Source organism: Rhopilema esculentum, chromosome 21 (genome assembly GCF_057945365.1).
Source record: "Rhopilema esculentum isolate cy_ngs chromosome 21, ASM5794536v1, whole genome shotgun sequence".
In the NCBI taxonomy this organism is placed as follows: domain Eukaryota; kingdom Metazoa; phylum Cnidaria; class Scyphozoa; order Rhizostomeae; family Rhizostomatidae; genus Rhopilema; species Rhopilema esculentum.
This window is the reverse complement of record NC_142835.1, coordinates 6,414,499-6,430,598: the sequence shown is the minus strand read 5'-3', so window position 1 is coordinate 6,430,598 and position 16,100 is coordinate 6,414,499. Positions and strand designations below refer to the sequence as shown.

The 16,100-nt window shown below is 36.1% G+C and overlaps 1 protein-coding gene across 1 annotated transcript in view; it reads right to left on the bottom strand.

The window, feature by feature from the left end:
- Nucleotides 1–209: 209 nt before the first annotated feature.
- LOC148957637 (DNA-directed RNA polymerase I subunit RPA1-like) overlaps nucleotides 210–16,100 on the bottom strand; it is a 33,706-nt gene continuing 17,815 nt past the window's right edge. The window contains exons 18-39 of the mRNA XM_089114842.1: nucleotides 15,717–16,002; nucleotides 15,349–15,564; nucleotides 15,046–15,123; nucleotides 14,698–14,832; nucleotides 14,146–14,201; nucleotides 13,455–13,607; nucleotides 12,807–12,906; nucleotides 12,245–12,339; nucleotides 11,433–11,562; nucleotides 10,932–10,984; nucleotides 9,855–9,918; nucleotides 9,416–9,525; nucleotides 8,861–8,922; nucleotides 8,313–8,428; nucleotides 7,482–7,533; nucleotides 6,633–6,683; nucleotides 6,155–6,243; nucleotides 4,862–4,939; nucleotides 4,654–4,713; nucleotides 2,920–3,027; nucleotides 2,493–2,603; nucleotides 210–558 (exon numbers count right to left, since the gene is read on the bottom strand). Coding sequence (XP_088970968.1) covers nucleotides 262–558; nucleotides 2,493–2,603; nucleotides 2,920–3,027; nucleotides 4,654–4,713; nucleotides 4,862–4,939; nucleotides 6,155–6,243; nucleotides 6,633–6,683; nucleotides 7,482–7,533; nucleotides 8,313–8,428; nucleotides 8,861–8,922; nucleotides 9,416–9,525; nucleotides 9,855–9,918; nucleotides 10,932–10,984; nucleotides 11,433–11,562; nucleotides 12,245–12,339; nucleotides 12,807–12,906; nucleotides 13,455–13,607; nucleotides 14,146–14,201; nucleotides 14,698–14,832; nucleotides 15,046–15,123; nucleotides 15,349–15,564; nucleotides 15,717–16,002 — 2,500 coding nt within the window. The 3' untranslated portion in view covers nucleotides 210–261. The remainder of the gene's footprint in view (nucleotides 559–2,492; nucleotides 2,604–2,919; nucleotides 3,028–4,653; nucleotides 4,714–4,861; nucleotides 4,940–6,154; nucleotides 6,244–6,632; nucleotides 6,684–7,481; nucleotides 7,534–8,312; nucleotides 8,429–8,860; nucleotides 8,923–9,415; nucleotides 9,526–9,854; nucleotides 9,919–10,931; nucleotides 10,985–11,432; nucleotides 11,563–12,244; nucleotides 12,340–12,806; nucleotides 12,907–13,454; nucleotides 13,608–14,145; nucleotides 14,202–14,697; nucleotides 14,833–15,045; nucleotides 15,124–15,348; nucleotides 15,565–15,716; nucleotides 16,003–16,100) is intronic.

Below are 16,100 nucleotides of genomic sequence, written 5' to 3'. Positions count from 1 at the left end.
TATATAGTAATTTGTTCTCAGTATAAGAAGGTCCTTATTACGACAGTTCATAGATCTTTTGCGTAATAAGGCATAAATGAAGAGATCAGTGATAAAGAGAAATGCGCAATGGTTTAAGTTTAAAGAAAGGCCATTGTTATCTTCGCACTATAGCACCACTGAGCCACTGCAACACTCGCAATTCAAGGACTTCAGAGAAATACACAAAATTAACATAGCAAAGCATGCTTATCTCGAATCAACTATATTTCGCATGTCTTATTACCATTTAAGAGGCTGTCTTAAGTCGAAAATCCCGGTACCCGACTTTACAACACGCCCCACAACAAGCCTGGAGGAAGGAGAATCAAGAGTGTCCACGCGCCCAAACGCAGAAGCCTCGCGCAGAAAATGTGTGGTTGTTTCGAACGTCATTTTTTGTAGAGGGAATGGATTGCTCTCGATGCCTTGTCTGTTGAAAGGTTTATAGCTGCCTTCAAACGTCATGTAATCAGCCACCAAAGAAAGATGGCGCGGGTCTATCTGAATGCCATAGACTCTGAAAACATTTGTGATTTCCTGAAGGGAAAATGGAAAGAAAAATTAAACAATCTGACAATATGACTTTACAAATCTTTCAAAATCTGCTAATCATGCTTCTGTTCATCTAGGGTTTCAAATTTATTTCAATTTTAAAACTTTTAGAACAATCCAGGTAGGAGCAAGTAACTCTCAAACACAATTTAAGTTACTTTAAAGGATTAACTAAGAAATGTCTCGCAAACATAACCTTAAAAATCTGTGTATTTATACGGATCAATCAATAAGAAACAAAAAGATTTCCAAATATTTGAATATTTAAAAAAAGTATTGAAATTTCAAGCATCAAATCTCTGATTAATCGGAAAAGACGTGAAACAGCTATTTACAAAAGCTATTAAGGTTTACAAAACAGCTATTGCTTTACAAAACAGATCTTTTGCAATTCTTTTAAGAATAGTTGTTTCTCATAACTAAAGATAACTTTGCAAATAATCTGTATTTAAAGCAGGCTTTAATTTGGTGTATTATAAAGCTAGCATTATCGTACATTTTTAGTTCATCAATATTATTCTACTGCAAAGAAATGCTTCATTGCTATATTAGATTCAGAAAGTTTAATTTCATCATAATAGGATGGTAGGAATTACGTGTCGAAATGACAACTTTATACAAAAGATTGCAAAAGGAATTCTACAACTGGCATAAAGTACCAAAGACTGGAACAGAGAACCAAAATGTGACGCCATCCAAAATATATTTTTGGAATATTTAATTTTTGACAAAAAAACCTGAAAAACATCATGAAATACTCCAAATATGAAAAATCCAGAATTTAAAATTTGAATAGATATGGTATTGAAAGTTTAGAGGTAGCTAAAGGATTTTATTTTAGCTTGGCATATAGAAACTGTTATTTTAGCTTGGCATATAGTTATGAACCAAGACCATATAACAGCGATTTTCGTAACATATCCAACTGATTTGGCAGATCAGGTTGTATCTCATAATGCTCTGTCAGTTTATGCGAGCAATGCTGAAATTTTTGAATTCTTTTGTGACGTCATAACTTCAGTAATCCCAAAATGCAGCGGGAAAAAGATACTACCTTCAAAGAGAAGTTTTAGGGCCCGTTTCAAACGTTGAGCTTCTCATATGCCAAACTCAAATCGAGAATCAAGTACATGAGAAGTGCGACGTTTGAATCAATTAGGTATGGCAGATTTAATTAAGTGCGGCAGAAAAATTTGGATCGGCAGATATTGGCGAGCTACGCAAGCAAAGAGCGGCTGGGTTTCAAACGTCGAGCTTTTCATGTACCGAACTCAATGCATAATTTATTTTCTATCTCACAATTCCCTTCTTTGGCGGATAGTGCATGCCCATAATTGGATTTCGGCGCGAATCAACCTAGAAAGAACAAAGCCAACATCGAGTCTTCATATGCGGTTGGTTGTGATTGCTCTCTTGCTTTTAAGTATCGTGTTCCAGACGATATTCCAACAACCCTGGTTGCGTTGAAGTCTTCTGCATGTCCTGTTAGCCTTCATTCCTTGTTGGGGTCCTGTCAGTTTGCTCGAAGCTGTCAACAAGAAGACAGCAAGTAGCACCACTTGAAATCTCCTTCATCTTTGCCTCACTGCAATCTTCAATCTTACCTCTGCCAATCTCATCTTTCTTCTGGGTTGTATCAGCAATCTTTTAACAAATGCGAAACGCATGTTTTCGAGCCATCTTGCATGTCCGTAATCAAACCCGAAATACTTAATGCAAAAACATTCATAGACTTAAGCCAGGTGAGCGGCACAATTAAGTTCGACGTTTAAAACGGGAGTCACGCTTAACAAGTCCAGGTGCTGCACCAAATTGAATTTAGTTCGGCAGATGAGAAGTTCGACGTTTTGAACGAGCCTTAAATGATTTACAAAACAAGCAGGCCCTAAACAGCGATGAATTTCTTATCAACATCTCACCTTGATAATGACCTGTCTAGCAGCTTCAATCCCATAAGTCCTTGCAACAGCATGTATATCATTTGAATATAAACTGGACAGTTGCAATATCTCAGGGTAATGCCATAATTCCTACAAACAGTGAAACAATGACTTATTATGCTAATGCATAAAGTGGCATCGAAAAAATGATACATAACAAGTGAAATAGCATTTACTATACATTAATTGGTATTAGCAAACCATCTTTCTGTGGTACAAAAATGACTTGGAAAAAAGTAAACATTTTGAAAAATACTAAAGCTTCTCGTCTGACACTCTTCAGGGTATAAAATTCTGATCAATGTTCTGACGTTTTATACTCGGAAAAGTGTCAGACGAAAAGTTTTAGTATTTTTTAAAATGTTTAATTTTCTCAGAGCCATTTTTCAATTGGCATTACACTTACCAAAATGTTGACTCCTTCTGTTTTCATACGGTGTTTTCCCTCTTCTTCTTTGGCGATGCTTTCCGACAAAAATGCTCGTTTGATACCAATAGCTTCATTAACAACAGCCTGTAACGAGGTTCACGGATAATCACGGATAAGAGGATAATCGGTAACAAAGTATTTCAACAAAACTTAGCATTGATTTAAGAATAACCCGTATCAAGTGGTGTCCTTCTTGAGATTTCTTATCGACAGCAAGACTGATCAGTTATTGTTAAGGGAAACAAGACTTTCTTGGTCCATATTTAAGAGCAAGGGGAAAATATTTAAACAAATTAAAGATAACCCCAAAGGTGGAACTGCTCTTACGTTGTCTTTTGAAGCAGGGGGATTATGTGAAGTTAGGGGCTGGACAGTGTTTTTTAGAACGATTGGGAAGCTAAACAGAAAAACAGTCCTCTTCTGCTTTAGTATTGAGCTGGTTCATGGTTGCCAATCATGGCGATGCACTGACAGACAAAAAAGCAGGCCGGTACAATGAGAGCGTTTTAAAGAACTTTAATTCCCTTCCACATTTGTCCCATTTTAGGCAACAGATTAATTTTATAGTTGCCTTCGAGTAACTAAAAATCAGTTTCAATGAATGACACGATATCTTTGGCAGCAAACTGAATCAGTGTGTCATAAAAAGATATTCGGGTCATTATTTAGGACTTCTGGTTTCAATTGGATAGTCGCAGCGGCGACAAAACTTTCCACCGTTCAGTCACATTGAGCCAAACACCTATAATCAACTTGACATTGAAAAAGGAAAATGTCTTCGAAACTTATACTGTTTGTGGGAAAATTTAACGAACTTCAAAAAACATGATACATCCCCATACGCAGGGTCAATTGACTGAATAGAGCCTGGTTAAACTCACAACAGACTTTAGTTCCACTTCCATCAGGTCAAACGTCCTGGCTACCAACCAGGATTAAAAGTAGTCCTTACGAGTTTCATTTCCCGCAAATTTGACCTTTTAGAATTCGAATCTAGGTGTTATAATATACTCAGTTTTTGCTTTGTTGTATTGGATCCTTATTCGTTAGGCGAAGGTTTCATGGTATCACTTTTGTGTCTCCTTTCAAGAAAGACACAAGATATTTTTTTTGCAATTTTTAAAAAAAACAAGTACCCAAGACCATCAAATTAGGGTTAAATATCCCATTGAACAGCCATTCCAGTCTCGTCATACGAATAAAGCCAGAACATGAACTATCTGTATAAAAATATATTTAAAGCTAGTCGAGACAAAATGCATAGCTCAGCTAACACAAGAATTTAAAGAGTTTTTACTGGGACCTTTTCAAGTAAAGGAAAAATTCAGGACTTAGGGACGTGCCTATAGAATTGATCAAATGTGCAGCCAACACAGGTGGTTGACCAGTACTGGCAAATGAATTACTTTGCGACACTACTGTACGACGTTCAATGCAGTAATGCGTGCTTATAAATTTTGACGAATATGTTCTAAAGTGCAATTGGATAGTTGATATATAGTTGAAGCATAAATAGTTGAAAGCATATAAGACTGGGGCCTAGAAACGAAAATACGTAAAAGGAATGAAAGCACCAAAAGGACATTCTGAAGGTGTCACAGGATTGTGAACAGTGATTTCTAAGAATCTGGGCACTATTGTGTAAATGTTCCTCATACTCTTTTGAAATAAATGTTATCCTAGGAAGCTGGTGAAAAATTGTGGTCATACCTTTTCTGCAAGAGCTTCGATCAATGAAAGCAGCATGATCTTAGTTCCTGTTACTGGAAACTGAAACGAAAAATAGATTGAAGCACTAGCTATAAATGAAATTTTAAAGTCATAATTTGTAAAACAAAAGCTATGGACACAATTTCTAAAACTATTTAAATGATAACATTAACGTGAGAGGTATTAAATTGTTTTTGAATCTCGCTACCTTAACAGTGACGTCACACCACAAGTTTTTCTTTTCATCATAGCTGTAATCCAGGACAGTATCCAGGCTCAAAACGCTCTACAATTGCAGAGTGAAAGATTTAATGTTGGCTACTGCGATGTACAAAAACATACAAGTTGAATCATCGATAAGCAAACATTTGTGTTGCTGTAATACAAGTTTAAAAATGTAAGAATAGTAGGATATGCAAGAGATTTCAATACCCTTTGGGGTAGAAATGAATTAAAGCAACACTTCTTAGCAGGTGTAGAAATCTTAGCATCATAACAGGAGTAATGTTGTCCATGTTAACGTGGTTATGAAGCATAGAAAGCGCTTCTCAAAAACCATGTTTAGAGTAAACTATCAAGGTGGAATTTGAAGGCGACTCAAGATTAGCAATAGACACTTCTTTTATTTTAAACCTTTATCAACGTGGAGGGGGGTGGAGGATAGGGCAGTTTCCTTCCCTAATCGTATTTTGCAGTATATTTTCTTTTATTCACTGTTATAATTCTGTGGAAAACTTCAAATTTGGGTCATCTCGAGAAATTTGTTCAACCATCAGCCTTTTCAGGCAACCCGTCACTGAGGACACTGGGTTCTAAATTTGAAAATCTGAATATATTACAATTATCAAAACTTGATTCAATAAAACATTAGGCTTGTGGTGATATTTTGAGAAAAAGAGACACTTTTCGGGGTCATCGTAACCTTGTAGATCCCACAGCCATGGGTATCAATTCCAAAAAGCAAACATTTCGCGGCCAATAAATCCAGATGCAGCCCATTCCTTCCACCATATAGAATACAACATAAATTAGAAAGAGCAGACATTTAAGTATTCTACTATGGAGTGCCGCCGCAGCAAAGGACTAGAAAAGTCATAAAAATAAATCTACTGCGAATAAGATTTTATTCGCATACGCGTTGAAAACAGTCATAGCCAACGTTTTTAAGTTTTCCTAAAAATCTCAAGCAAGCTACAAGATCAACAGTGTATATATATATTCGTAAATCACAATTCCTGTGATGAAGTGATTAAAACATCTACCCAAAGGTAAAACACTCAAAACGGTCTCACAAAGAGATGAGCCACATCCTGCTAGTTTTATTGAAAAGCTCTCGAAAGTAAACAATGACAACCCAGCCTGAAAAGTAGAATAATTAAGAAATGCAGAATGTACCTTCTTAGTCTTATAAAATTTCCTACCCTGTTTAGAATTCTATAAATATTGTAAGAGAATGTTTTGAAAAGAAAATCGAAGCCAAAATTATCGACTCTTTATTTACCGTCAATCTTTTTTCCTTTTCCGTTTCACAAGCTGCCTCGTTTTCCAAAGCACCGGCCTCATTTTCCAGTACTTCTGCATCTGTAACAACTGATGACGAAACAAGAACAAAATTGAAAGAATAAACTTAATACCTAAAATATGTTGAAAATGTATGAAATAGATCAGCTTCTACGACTGATATTGAGAATTTTCAAGTTAGAATTTCGAATTCAAGTCAAACATTCCAAAGTTTTCTGCCGACAACAATGCTTACATATTAACTGTTCTACGAAATTGAAACAGACAATGGACGAGACTTCTGTTGAAATAACCCTTGACTACAAACATAACAAGGTCCCTTTCGTCTCTGGGGCACCAACAATCATCAAAACAAAAGTCTTTACAGAAAGCCTAGGCAAGCTATATAATACAATATTCAAATTTGCCTTTTATTCAATAACAAATTAGTAAATTTAACATAGTAAAGTTTTACGGACCACCAGCAGCGTCGGGGGAACGTTTTCTTGAGCTTTCATCTTCAGAATCAGCTACAAAACGAATGGAAGCAAATTAAAATTATCTGAGATACAAGCGGTTGCATTTCACGTAAACGGTAATCGATACTATGCAGTGTGCTATTGAATTAGCCTTATCTTTCCCTCGCTAGGTACTCAAATAACAAAATCGTCTCCTATTATATACCTATTAAACTGTATGTCAACTGCTCTCATACAACATTAAAATATAGCACTGATAACCGAAACCCCTCTCCGGAGTAAGCCTGGCCATTTGATGCGGGCCATAGCTCTTGCTTCCCTACAAGCTCTCTTTAAATGTGGAGAGGAGCTACTCAATTTTTCTGAAAAGCAAATTGCTCCCCTTGAAATCAAATTATTTTCCATTGTTTCTATTTTTTTCATCTACAAAGTGCTCACCTCAATATTACTAGGAGAGCTGCTTACTGCTCTCCTGCTAAAAGTATTAAGGCCTGCTCCGGTGGGTGTCAGATTAATTCTTATCTCCTCTCTTCAACGTTTGACAACCCTCTTTTCAACTCTTCCGAATACCCTATGTCCCTTTTTACTGTCAGACATTACGGAAAGCTAAGCTTTATGGAAAGCCCTGTTAGTCTTTGTTTCCTTTGATTTCTGTCTCCTTAAGAGGCTCCAGAACACTTTGTCCCGATGAAAAGTTAGAAGATTGGCCAGCTGTTATCACTTCAATAGTTTTACATACTTGGATTCAACGTCAGACATAAACATTGTCACTTGAATTTTTTCTTAAGCAAATAAAGAGAGGGTAATTTATCCGGTACTGCTGGAAATTTCAAAGACAATGCAACTTACATTCACTCTGATTCACTTTCTCTTCATCATCTGGTTCATCATATGACGAAAACTGAACGGATCAAAGAGTATCAATAAAAATTATTTTCATATAAGACTACGACACATAAAGAAACTAGCACAGTCTTTTTTGCATATAACAAGACAGTGTAAACAGTACATAAGTTCTCCAACATATATGCTGTAACCCAACTCATACAAGGCACGTCTAATCTAAATTGATAATGATAAATAACAAAAAAAATTACTTAGTTTATCTTCAAGACAGCTGCAGGCACAGATAAAATTCTAGATAAATGATCAAGGGTGTAGATTTATATTAAAAACTTTGCAATATTTACTTGTTCTGTTCGATTTTTACGTCTTATTTAATGGCCTAGAGCAAGCTGGCCTACAATGTTGATTTACTGCTCCATAGAATTAATCTGATCATGTTTTGAATTGTGAACTTGCCATACAAATCAGTATTAGAAAAAGGGTTCAAAGTACAGGCCACTACACTGCGAATAAAACTAGAATGTGTGCACGACTCGAAGCTTTCTTGAGGTTATTTGCGTTCTGTAAGGCGTACTGTGCTTTGCCGAACAAACTACCAATGATAAATTGCATTCAAAAAATAATTTGAGTAAATCTTTCTTGAATTTTGAGAATTCACATACAGGTTCAAAATTTCCCAAACTAAGGAATGAATCTAGTTGAAACTCTAAGAGCCCAATTCAAGCAATGCTTTGAATAATTTCACACTGGATAGATATTAAATAACTAGCTAGAATAACAACAAAAAATAAATTAACTAGTATATAACTAGTATCACAAATTTCTGCAACATACCTGCATTTGCCTGCTCTTGCTCTTGCTGTTTGCAGCATCGTCATCCCCAGCAAGTTCTTCATCCGAAACATCAGCTACGTCGTCATTTTCATCTTCGTCCAGAAACCCTCCCTGATCTGCGCAATCATGAGATAACATAATTAGTAACAATGCTTATTCGTTTGAGTATAAAAAAGTTTGAAAAAGAAATAAATTGTTAAATGTGAATCCTTGAGGAGCTTTTGATGTTGCCTCTTCTGTCCAGCCTTTATAATTGGGTTGGGCTGTTAACGAGTCATGGGCTGTTTTTCCAAGAGCAAACCGCTGTTGAGAATTAGATTAGATTCACACGAAACGTTAATTCGAGCCAAAGTAAAAATTAACACGTAAAAGGGATTTACGGCCAAATACTCAAAAATTTAAAAAAATGAACGCTATCTAATCCTCTGACATTTATTTGAAGAGAAAGCGCATAACTTAAATCATAACATTACAGCTGGAGGAATAAAAATACGTTAACTTAAACTTAAGAAAAGGACAAGTTGATTAAAGGATAAGATTTGAGTTACCTCTACCGTCGTCTTCAAAACTTGCGGCGGTCTCCAATCGTTCCTCCATCGCCTTCATTTGCCTATAACGAAATAGATTGGAATATAAGTATGACAACATTAATTTAGTTGAACCTTTATCGTATCTTTATATATACTCGAATTAATACATAGAGGTAAAACACAAACAAAAAACCTGAGTCGGTAGAATTCATTATTTGGGATCATTTATATTGGATTCGGTGCTGGTCGACCCAAAACGCGTAATACAGCATACGAAATGCGCAAGGACAGTAGAGGCAGTCATTAAACTGTGGCAAATTTTCGGTATTCTTTAAAGACGATATTGCAATCAAATCATTATATCTTGGTGGGATTGTGAAGCCAGCCTCGCGATCAACTCTGACAACAAGCATAGCTAAAGTTGAGATTATATAAGCAAGGCTGAGAACTAAATCAATGATACTGGCTAAAAACATTATACATGCAAAAGTAAAAGTAAAAGTGTTTTTCAATAACGTCTTTGGAGCATTGATTTTTCCGATAAGCAGAAAGATCAACGTTGCATAAACATACTTCTCGACTGCCTTGACTCTGCACAACTTCCTAACTGCCATAATAATCCTTCGCAGAAAAAATCTTTCAACGTAAACCAGAATGTCTTTGGGCGTGACTGAATAATCATCCTGAAATGGGAACAAAGAATCAATCATTTTGACACAATTCTCGTTGCAATTTCTCAGTTGCCCTATTCCCAATAACTGCATGATCCAAGTTTTATTGTACAAAATAAGGTCAGGAATTTGTCAATTTTCGTAACCTGCCTGCCTGTTCTCTGACGCGACTTTAATTAAATTTCAAAGCCTGCTTCATAGATACCCAATTGCAAGAGATGGCTTGTGATACTGATTTTTCTCTTGCATCTCTCAGCACTTCTAGATTAATCATTGGAAAATCCTTTCATAAACCAACAACGGACAATATTCAGGGTTAACACACGACAAAAAGAAATTACCTTGTAAACAGATCGGTGCAAGAATTCCATTCTTATTCTGAACTGTCTGTACCTCTCTTTACCTCTGTTTCAAGAGAGAATCGTGTAATACATGAACAAGGGATATAAAATGGGTAAAGGAAGAAGAAAATTCACTCGTTCATTTATCTATTCGTGTTGTTTATTTTATAACTTATTAAATTATTTTCGATTTTATTGTATTGTTATTTCGTTGTAATGGTGTTGTATTGTCTTGCGTTACCTTGCATGGGTTGTATGAGAAAGTAGTTTATTTTTGTATTAAAATGATGATGATTGGCTGTCCATTCCCTCCCAATTATCAATCATGTTTGGGGGTTATTGTGTAACTTCCCTTAGTAACCCCTATATGGTAGGTTGAGCGATTGGCACCGATGCAACAACGGCCCAACTCGCTCTCGATGATGTGGGAACGTAGTCTCATGACTGATTTTCTGATGTCTATGGCAGTTTTTCTGAGGGAGCTTTATGCCCTTCATGTTGCATTGGTATTTCATTCCCGAGTAAGTAAATTAATTATTGTATTGTATTGTATTGTATTGTTATTGCATTGTAATAGTGTTGTATTGTCTTGCGTTGTCTTGTGTATGTTGTATAAGAAAGTAGTAGATTTTTGCATTGCATTGCATTGCATTGCATTGCATTGTATTTTTATTGCAATGCTATTGTATTGTTATTGCATTATAATTTTGTTGTATTGTCTTGTGTAGCCTTGTATGTGTTGCATGATATAGTAGCATATTGTATTGTAGTGTAATTGCATCGTAATATCACCATGTTTGCACTGTATTTTACTTGTATTCTAATTGCAAATTCATGCATCACATTATTGGTGATATTATCATTTTCCTTTATCATCCCTTTCTTTAACAAATAAGTAAATAAGTTTTGTTACCCAAACAAAGCAATCAATTATAACACCTTCTGTTCATTTTGCATTTTATGAAAATCCATCGTTTTCAGAATCAGAAGAGTGGTCCATTGTGGTAAATTAATGTCGTATTTTAAGGGGCCATATCAAACCATACGGTAAAAATCTGGTCATTGAAAAAAGCCTACCCCGACTTTGTATCCTTGGCAAGGCTCTCGAAAACTTCAATTTTCTGAATAACCTAAAACAAGCAAAACAAGAAAAAGACTAGAAAACAACCCTTCCTCGATTATAACGTAGTTTAGTCTTTGCTTCACCCAGACGATATCTGACTGGTTTCTTGATGAGAAAATTATCTTAAAAGCCGATCTGCAAAGTTAAAAAGCGAATAAATTTTCCAATGAAATAATTAATTTTTGCCTAACTACTCAAGTAGGACTTTGTATAAACCAATAAAGATTCCTCTACAAACATGATGTAGAGATCCCCTTTTTATCTATGGTGATTCCCTGTAGGAAAGAACCCCACCCCTCCCCAAAGATTGCATTAATGGTTTACGAACAGATCACTTATGAATTTTCTTAAATAAAGCTAAGCTTAAATTAGCTGCTATATGCAAGTTTAAATCCTTGATAAATTGAGATTGAAAATTAGATGTAAGATAAAAGAAGGTAAAGAAACCGTCTTACATCTGATAAGGTGACTCTGTTAAGCTTTTTCTGCAACTTTTTAGCTTGCTTCAAAGCAGCTGCGCCATCCCATACTAAAACATCCATCGTTGGGGTTTTGATGGCACTGCTCGCAGTCATGAGAATCTCTCTGTCGAATGAAATCACAAAATTATTCCATATATCATATAAATGGGGGTACACAACAATGGGGATAAAGAGAAGTTAGGTTACTTAAAAAGTTAAGCACTCGGTTACTTTTAGCAAAAACATTTGCAGATAAACATTCGAAGGCTGAAGCTAGCGTTCCGACTTTGGTGAAATTGCCAGTTGCTTCTTTACTTTAAACAGAAAGCTTGTTTTTTAACCTCCCCTCTGATCTTCCCTAAATTCTGCTTGGCCGAAAGGGAATTTCAGTTCTTCCTAAATACATTTTTTAATTACAACGCTAATTTTCTAATTCGGCGGATCGCCTTTTGCAAGCTGACTTATTTGTTTTGCCTCATTGGCGATCAAAATACTTTTGAAAAAAAACCATAATTTGCGGGCATCCGGTAGCAAAATGAGACTTATACCGAAAAAAGGACATTCATTTTTGTATATACGTATGTTTAGTTATAAGCAATTTTAGTTCAGTTAGAATCAAGACCGGTAATAAGCACACCATCTCTTCTCTGGCTCCGTGTTCTCTGCACGTAAAATAAGACACAACACAAGTTGGAAATGACATGTTGATCGATGGATGGATTTGTTAGTGAACGAAAGGCATCTAAGAATCCACAACAATGCGCAATTATCGTTACGCTAAAATGGTGACCAAAGTTGTCTGATACCTGAGACGAGGAATTCCCAAGGTGACGTTCATCTCACCACGGCCAGCGAAATGGAATGTATTCAGTGTCATCTGTGTGGAGGGTTCACCTATGGACTGAAGGCTAAGATTTTTATGAAATGGATGAAAACGTTGTAGCAGTATTGTCGTTCTTTTCGTTGATATTCAATAATTGCAAACAATTCTTACAAGAGTTAAGTGGGAAAAAGTGCATGTTCATATATTCTTGCAGGTTCATAAATTGAGAACCATATGAAAACCAACTGGAGAATTTGAAAATAAAAAAGCTTTTTGTATGTTTTCTATAAACAGCGTGCTTCAGTCATAATTTGAATCAACTATAAACAAGGTTCTTAATATCTACGCTGCCACCATAAGTACTTTTAATCAATCCTTTTAAAAATGAGTAGCACAGTCAGAAAACAATTCGGCAGTGAATGATCACTATACCTGTATGATGACTTCATTAGCTTGGCATCATTATCAAATTTAATTATAGAAGAGAAAATGAAACTGTTCTCTAGATATATAAAAGATAAATGGTTCTTCTAGTAAAAACTCACTTGTCCGGCAAGAAGGCCTACAGCTTCACCTGGCTCTGCCAGCGATCTTGCATACTTGAATAGCATCAAAGCATAAAACTGATCTGTGCGAACGAGTTTTCTAGAAAAAACACAAAGGTTACACTAACTGCAGATTCTGTAGTCTCCGGTTACTTCAAGTTACGGTCTTTTCGAATCTTTTAACCATAGAAAAAATAGATGTTATCAAACAAGTTGGTCCAGCAGATTCTCGTTGATATTTGTGGAGGCTAAAACTAGTCTCTGTAAAACAACTCGATCATCCAAATGTAGGTTTTTGAGGAAAAGGTACATGATTTTTCTTTGGCTATGAGTTTGCAAAGTTACACGACAGTGCAGTTTAAAGCAAGCATGAAAAAGTACAAAACATCACTATTTTCATTGCTATTTCTTGTATTTTCATTGTCATAGGAATCTCTTGGAACATAGTGGTGAAGAATCTTGCAAGATTTCTGCCATTTCCTTTTCATCAAAATTTTATTCAATGCCTTTGGACAACATCCAATAAATTATTTTATCACAGCAAATATCCTTGAATTAAATGTCTATTCAGCTGAAGAATTTCGGATAAACTTAGAAGAACAATTCTTGTCGAAGAAGACAACCATTGGCGCTTAAAAGATGTCAAACCTGTCATTTTCTTTGCTAAGTAGACAATTTGGGTTCATTGCAATGTACTCATTCAGCGTGTCGAAAAATGCCTCTGAAATGGAGCCAAAGTGGCAATCTGGACGGAGAATGGACAAAACAGGGTCCGGACACGGACGGCATTTTGACTCGTAGCTGCAAAGGAATTAAACAATTACAACATAAACGATTGTATAAAAAACAGGGTTTATTAAAACATTATTTACTTTTCACATTGTTACGAAGAGGTTTTATATAAATAAAGATAACGACCTCTTTTTTCCTAACTTGGACAATCACCTTTTGCACAATCTTTAGCTGCCATTAGGTCATTTTTTCAGTAATTTGCAAAAATAAGTTGGTCTAAAAAATGTTTTCTGGGATTCGCAACCCCTTTTTCGAAATAGCCTTGAATCAACGACTTAGTGACTTATTGAGGTATTACAACTTCGTGACAAAAAGAACAGTATATATTTCAAATTAATTTTCATCATAAACAGAATTTTCGGGTACGTTTGTCCTCTAAATAATCTCATAAAACAGAAATGTAAACATGGATAATTTAGTACAGGCAATCTCAGAGACACCACCGTTTGTGATGAAAATACTATATAGAAAATGCTACAAATAAAATCAAATTCAGGGAAATAACCATCTAAATTGCATAAATTTCCAAAACAGACAAAGAAAATACCTGTGTTTTGTAGGCGCATTTAGATTTGCCCAAGAATTGAAGAGTTGCTCTTGTACCTGCGAAAAATCATTAATTTTAATGGCATCGAAATTACTTCGAATGAGGATAATAGGGCTGATGATAAAAAAAACGATAATGATGATTGATGGCTGTCCTCATGATAATGGTAACATGTAAACAGGGGCGGACACTTGGTCAAATATTGGGGGGGGGGGGGGGCAACCCTCTTGTTTTAATAAGATGACGTCACATTTCCCATTGTTTTAGAACAAAAGACCATTGTTATCTAAAATATTGGGGGGGGCGGTCGCCCCCCCTCGCCCCCCCAAGTGTCCGCCACTGCATGTAAAGAAGATCAGCATGAAGATGATATTTTAGCTTTAATTCGATAGAAAGACCGCAACTGTTATTCTCGTGAAGTGGGCTTGTCTACCTGGCAGTAAAGAGGTACGTAGTTGAGGTTGGAGTAAGTCAATGGGTACCTAGTGCCGGCGGTGTAAAACCTATCTCAACCGACAGTTTTCAATAATGTAAGATATGCATTTCACTTACCTCCTCGGAGGAATGTTGGCTTCTACTCAACAGCGTTTCCTTATGGTCATCTTCAAATAACAAGTAGGGAGACTTTTTCGAATGAATAAATGTTGAGCTTGTAGGCATTCCGTGTTTATTGATCCATTTTTTTACCTAAAGGAAAAGTCATAATTCCAGTTAATAAAAAGGGTCCGGGAACAGCAAAACATTAAGCCATATACATTTCGGCTTCATACTTTCTTTTAACAAACGTAGTCAGTTTTCTTGGGTTTCGTAAGATGCACGGGGAAAATGGCTCCATTCTCAACAAACACAAATCCAATTACAGCTGAATTGAATTGGATAGAAATATGCAGATATTGTCACCTTTTTGGCCTTCTTGGTAGCCTCCTCTTTTTCCATTGCCTTCAAAGCCAAATGAGGCTTTAACTGCCGCATATAGCACTGTAAAATGAAATATTCTCGTAAGCTTAAGAACTACTACAAGGTCGCATATCAATATATTCATTGATTGTTTCAAATATATCTATAAATGAAAAAGAAACTTTTCTACGGAGCAAGAAATGAATATTAGATTGTGGAAGGTAAAATTTACGTTTTAGCTTCCCTCCAACAGATTACTCGTTAAGGATCAGTTATCAATGAATACGAAGTTTAGCATATTCGTACCTTGTAGTTCCTTGCAATGAACTGGAACTGATTACCGCCTAGGTACTGGGATTTAAGTACATCGACACCATCATCGCCATATAGGAATTGCACTACGGAGCCATCACTGTCCCTCACACTCAGATCATATTGCACCATCAGGCCTTCCAAATGCTTGATGAGGCATCGTTGGAGATAGCCTGAACGACTAGTCTTTACGGCAGTGTCAACCAAACCCTTGTAAGATAGATCAGATTAATTATCTCAAGGTTTTATGCTCTGTTTTAAAACAGAATTATACGTACTGAATGATTGAACCGGCCATGCAGAACTCTACCAGGACAATATAGATATTTACTTCAAAGCAATGCAGACAAATAAATCATTACCTCACGACCAGCCATGCAGTGAAAGAAATACTCTTGCGGCCTAATGCCGGTAAGGAATCTGCCATCGACAAAACCCCCGGCCCTTGGACTTGTATCGTAGGCGAGGAAAGAAGGCAAAGAACGACCTGAAAGCATTAACGGGGGTCTCCGTCCTTCCAACTCAATCTGTCCCAGTAAACTAGAGATCTGCATGCAGTTAACAGAAGACCCTTTTGCTCCTGACTGAACCATTAGCTGCAATGAATTATCTGGGAACTGCCTGTAAAGACCTTGTGGAACACATGCCCTAAAAAGCAAATATACACAAGAATTGTTGACAGGTTACATAAATATCATATATATTAGTGATTTTTAACTGATACAGTTCTTCAAACCTTCTAGGTA